Below are 6,165 nucleotides of genomic sequence, written 5' to 3' on the forward strand. Positions count from 1 at the left end.
AATATAAGAACTGATAATACTAAAATAAATCTGAATCTATATAAAAGTAAAAATGTGAAAATATATCAAAATTAAGTTAAATACAGAAGGCATGTAATCACCCTAATAAGTACCTGCTGGTACAGCTGGGCACTGTGGAGGCGTGGAGGTGTGATCTCCAGACAAAGGAGCAAAAGGTGGGTACTGAGCACAGAGCATTCACATCCCTCATTCTTGGTAGGCAGAAGGATATCACTGAGTTTAGCAAGATCCTTTAATATATTGAACATTAAATAACAGGGTAAGTAATATAGGAATAATAGTTTGTTCTAGCATGATAAGCTTGTGAATGGATCATATTGTCAGGAAAACCAAAGAAAAATTAACCCCCCGATTCACTGAAATGAGGAGTTTTTTATACATATGTTCCCATAATGCAGAAATCATCAGATAAGGCCTAGCATATCCTAATTAGTTTTCTACTTAATTTAATCTAAGAAACCAAACAATGTAAAGAGAACATGATGACAAATAGATTTTCACTTTATTATCTATTTTTTCCTTTGCTTCAAATGATGCAAATAAGGTTGCATTTCTTAACTCTGTGACCACTGTCGCACAGGTGTTAATTAATTTATTTTATTTCTTAGCCAAAGTTACCCTCACTGTAGATTAATTAGTGGTTTGGATAGGATCACCAGGGACATTTTTGTCTTTTCACTCATTTATTCCCTGGGCACTGGAGCAGACTAAAACCATAAAACACATGCCATTTGCATAGTGATAATTTAGAGGACCCTTTTCATTGCACAGAGAGGTCAGAACATCTTCACCTCCTAAGCCAGGGAGAGTTGCTAACATTCATTTGCCACCATTTGCCCATTGTTTCAGTTCCAGAATGGGAAGGATATTTTTCCTGGTTTACTGAGATTAAGATCTCTGATCAGATCCCATTCTAGACTTGGTGAGGGTAAAAGTGGTGGGGTCTCTGTCATAATGAAGCCAATGGTAACCTTGTGGACCACCTTGTCTTTGCAGCTCTCTTACCTGGAAGAGCACGTGCAGCTGAAAATGTTACCACAGTTAAATGAAAATAGGCACATGCGCACAAAGTTTCAGACCAAAGAGACAACTTTGAATTACATTGCCCGAAATTGTTGGGAAATTACCAGAAAGTAAGTATGAAATGCATGTCCTGTCTAAGTTTGAGAAGTTGAACCGTGGAATTGTGCAGAAGTCATTCTTAGGTAGAGGCAGGGAGCTGAGATCTTTCTCTTAGAACTTTTGGATCCAAGTTGTACATTCGTGCTCAGGAAAGATTTGAAAAGGTATTTCTGAATCATCATTTTGTTCTAAATAATGTGACATCTGAATATGAGTTTGATTCTTGAAAGGGCTATTAGAAGGGATCAGAGCTGTGGATGAGACCAGCACTGTACACAAATGGAGAATGGGATCACATCTGTTGTATAATAAGACAGACTGAAAAAAGATACTGAAAACTCACTTTTTCCTAGAGTCCTAAGGATTACGACAGGAAAAAGCTTGAAAGGGGAAACCATCATTGCTAAACCATTTCACACCATGCTTAAGAGTTATTTATCCTGGAAGCTGGGCTGTCAGTTCTCAAAGAATCTATAATAACTAAAGCCATATTAATTGGGTTAGATTATATACTAGGATTTGGAGTCTCTGAACTCAGTTATTCTTTTACTGGTAATTACTTCAAATTAAAACACAAAAAGATATTAATAATTAGAGTTTATTGTGAATTTAAATTAATATTATGTGGTCAGGGGAATATGATGATGAAGATTAGTAGTTGATATGCAAGGTTTACAAATAGCCAATAAGCATGTAGAACAAAGTGCTTCGTCACACTGATGAGAAAAAGGCAAATTAAATAAATATTAGTTAGTACTATCTTATTATCAAAAATTATCTAAAATAATAGACAAAATACACAAAGATTTAGTGAAATAATATCAGAAACTGATATACACTCAGACATATTTTCTAAAGGCCTAGCTCATCAATAAGTGTCAAAAGCACATTGATTTAGTATTTCATTTGTTACCACTTCTTAAATACTGTTGAAATTTATAAACAAATATGCTCACTAAAAGATTATCATATAATAAATGAAAGACACATTTTTTCTATTAGAATGATTCAATTTTCAATTTTCTTCTTTGCATGAGGAAATATAGTGAGCTAGTAATATTGTGTTTTTAACAATATTTAATGGCATGAGGAAAAACCTTATAACTGATTAAAATCATTGAATGAATAAGTGTGATTTTAAGTGAGGAAAACACATCAAATGTTATTTACAATCAATATTAATTTTACAAAATGCAAATACTGCCTGTGCATCATTTTAAATTCATAAACAAGCTGAAAAAAATACAAGATGTAATAGCGATGGGCTTTCTGTGATAACATTGTAAGAGGTTTATTTTTTGTTTTACTCTTTGGTGGTTTCTTATGGAGGATTAAAATAATGTTATTTTTAAAGAGAAAGTGATTAATACTAGCTTCCCATAATTTAAAATTATCCTTGATAGTAGGAAGGAAAATGGTCATTCTACATAGACTGAAATTTCATAATAAATATTTACACTATTGTTTGTTTACACTAATGATTTTCCTCTTTACCAGTCATTCAAATGATGATACAAGCTATTTGTAAATCTCAATGCAGCTTTTTCCCCCAGAATTAAGAACATAAGATGCTATTTCTTAAAGATATAAAAGAAAGAATAACTTAGGAGACTGCAGTAATGACACATCCAATGATAACCTTGTAGACCAAAGTTATTTGGAGTTAGTGTTTTGGCCAGCATGAAGGCTTTGAATTATTAAAGGCACAGGTTATGAAAGTAGATGGAAATGAAGAAAAGTGGTGGAAAAAAGTGGAAAGATGTGTGGCTACCAGGAAACACTGACTTCTTAGTCTGGTAGACTAGTCTGAGTGCATATACATCTTACTAAACAGCTACCCAAAAGCAGGAAATCAGTTATACCAGAGCTTAAGCCAGCATCCTCTTCCTTTGAAGGTGTCTATAAAACCAGCCACACAGTGACAACTTTCCACTGCAGAAAATTAATCACTGTATCCCTAGACTGAGAGGAAAACAACACTTGGGGCATTTTATAGGGAATAGCTTACAACATCACATAAATATCATTCATGTTACAAAATAATTGGTGTCTCACTGGGAGATTTTATTCTAGTCATTTATTGAAAAAAAAAAAAGCAGAAGTTCTTAAGATATTTTGTGCCTAGGAAAGATTTGAAAAGCTAGCATTTAGTTAATTCATGATTATTAGATTTGACTAAAGATAAGCAATTTCCCAAACTTCTAAAATCATACCTTAACTGGAAATTCTATACTTTGGAATCCACTTTGATCAGGGTCATATTCCAGTTCTGACACTTACATATGTAATATTGTCCAAGTTACAGAGAAGGTAAGTGATTCAGGAGGAAATGTGATAAATCAAACATCTACTCAAGGACTCCTTGGAAGCAGTGAAAGATGGGTTCTTTTACATGATCCTGAGAAGGATCAACACAGAGAGCAATTTGAATAGGAGCTCTTAAGGATGAATTTGATTTGTTAGCTTTTAAGATTATCTATATTTAACAGATAATTTTAATTTATTGTCCAAGAAATAATCCATTATAAGTATTAATTACTGCAAATAAATGCTTTTTTGGGAATAAACAAAGACTGACTCCATCCTTACATTAGAGTGTTATAGGACAGGGAAAGGACCATATGACTATATGGTTAAGGGCATGAATGCTTAGTAATATTCCAAAGGGCAAGGAAAATCTTTAAAGAAAGGAATCATGGCTCTTTCCCCAAAAGGAAATGTCCCTCCTTACCCATCTTGGAGGATATAATTTTATGTCATTAAAGGAACTGGCAGGCATCCTCAGAAGGCATTTGGGTACAGAAATATCTATGTATAAACTACAGGTCCCCACCAAGAATCTTGGTAGTCTAAGACCATGATCTGTTCTCTGGAAAAGAACAAATGAACATCCCATTTCTCAGTGTTCTGAGAAGCCAAGAGATGAATGGGATGTTACGCAGCAGATGGATATTAAAAGAGGAATTCAGAAATGTAACAAAGCAAAGATTATTCAAGATGATATATAGGAGGGAAATAGGCTTGAATATTTCAGCACATTACAATGAAGAAGATGCAAAGAGGAAATCCCTGGAAGAGAATGGAATCCATAAAATTCACATAATTCTGGGACATAGTACCATGGTTACATAGGATATAGATGAGAATAAACAGGGATTAGTTGAAGGGAACAAGGTTTTCAGAGCAAAGGAAAATGTGAAAATAAGCCACTGATAGTATTTTATTTTCATGGGGTATGAGAATGACTTGATATCTTCTCATGATAGATGGAGAAATAAAATTTTGGCACAGACTCTTTCCATTTATCTCTTCTTTGACAATCGGGATACCATAACAGCTTTCCTAATTTCATTTCTCTGATAGATCTTCATGTTAAGTTCGGACAACAATAAACCTGGTCTTGTAACTGGAGTAATATTGTAGCTTCAGATGGATATTTTCCACCATCGCAATTCTGGAGACAAGAATAAAGCAGAACCCAGAGAAATCAAGCAGATGATATTACTACCCAGTATTATGAACATCAAGTCAAAAGAGAGGGGAATGGTTTATAATGCCTTGTGTGTGTTTTAACTTTATAATAACATTAAATATTATTTTCTCTTATATTCCTCACATTCAAAATTTCTAATTAATAAAAATATGCTAATTATATATCTGAAGACAGTGATGAAAAATCATACCACAGTAACAACATTCATCTTACTAGGACTAACCGATGATCTGCGCCTACAGGTTGTTTTGTTAGTACTTCTGTTTCTCACCTACATTTTCACTGTTGCTGGAAATCTAATCATTATCCTGCTCACACTGGTGAACTGTCACCTCAAAACACCTATGTACTTTTTCCTTCGAAATTTCTCCATCTTAGAAATAATCTTTACAACAGTCAGTATTCCTAGATTCCTCTACAGCATGACAACAGGAGACAAGAATATTACCTACAAAGCTTGTTTCACTCAATTATTTTTTATCATTCTCATTGGAGCAACAGAATTCTTTCTTCTAACTGCCATGTCCTATGACCGCTACGTGGCCATCTGCAAGCCCCTGCACTACACCACCATCATGAGCGACAGGGTGTGCACCACGCTTGTCCTCTGCTGTTGGCTGACTGGATTAATGGTCATTCTCCCACCTCTTGGCCTGGGACTTCAGCTAGATTTCTGTAACTCCAATCTCATAGACCATTTTGGCTGTGATGTTTCTCCTCTTCTGAAGATTGTATGTGCAGACACAGAATTCATAGAACAACTTATTTTAATCATGGCTGTGCTGACTCTTATATTCACACTTGTGTGTGTGATTTTGTCCTACACATACATCATCAAGACCATTGTAAGACTTCCATCTGCTCAACAAAGGAAAAAGGCTTTCTCCACCTGTTCTTCCCACATGATTGTAGTTTCCATCACCTATGGGAGTTGCCTCTTCATCTATATCAAACCACAAAAGGAAGGCGTGGCCATTAATAAGGTGGTGGCATTGCTCAACACCTCAGTCATCCCTTTGATGAACCCTTTCATTTACACTCTACGGAATAAGCAAGTCCAACAAGCCTTCAAGGAGGCAATAAAAAAGACTACATTTCTCTCAAAGAATTAGGAAATTGATTTTAAATGTTAAAAACATATACATATAAGTTATTCTTCTTTTGCTATGATTATAATTCAAATCTACAATTTTGTCTTTTTAACCAACAAAGTTTCTTTTCTACTACTCTTAGAACCACAGAGTGAAGTAAGGATCATGGACTTATTTCAAAGAAACCTCCCTTCACAATGGTGCATTTTCTTAAGTGGACATGAAATAGATTTACAGAGGCCCAAACAAGACTTCATCATCTTTAGGGCAGAAGCACCAAAAGGCAGCAACAAAAATTTAAATTCTATTTCTGTCCATTCCTTTCTTCAGATTTATAACTTTTTCAAGGCCAAAATTATTCCAGCCAGAATTCCTTCCTGTTCTGAGGTATACCTTGGCACACACACACAAAAATACCTAGAAGCTATTTATTACTCA

At 34.7% G+C, this 6,165-nt stretch overlaps 1 protein-coding gene across 1 annotated transcript; it reads left to right on the top strand.

The window, feature by feature from the left end:
• The first annotated feature begins 4,812 nt into the window (after positions 1-4,812).
• Positions 4,813-5,748, top strand: LOC101425598 (olfactory receptor 6C2-like). Its single transcript, XM_004469724.2, has one exon. The coding sequence runs from the start codon at positions 4,813-4,815 to the stop codon at positions 5,746-5,748; it is 936 nt and encodes a 311-aa protein (XP_004469781.2).
• Positions 5,749-6,165: the final 417 nt, after the last annotated feature.

The sequence above is a fragment of the Dasypus novemcinctus genome, chromosome 12 (genome assembly GCF_030445035.2).
Source record: "Dasypus novemcinctus isolate mDasNov1 chromosome 12, mDasNov1.1.hap2, whole genome shotgun sequence".
In the NCBI taxonomy this organism is placed as follows: Eukaryota; Metazoa; Chordata; class Mammalia; order Cingulata; family Dasypodidae; genus Dasypus; species Dasypus novemcinctus.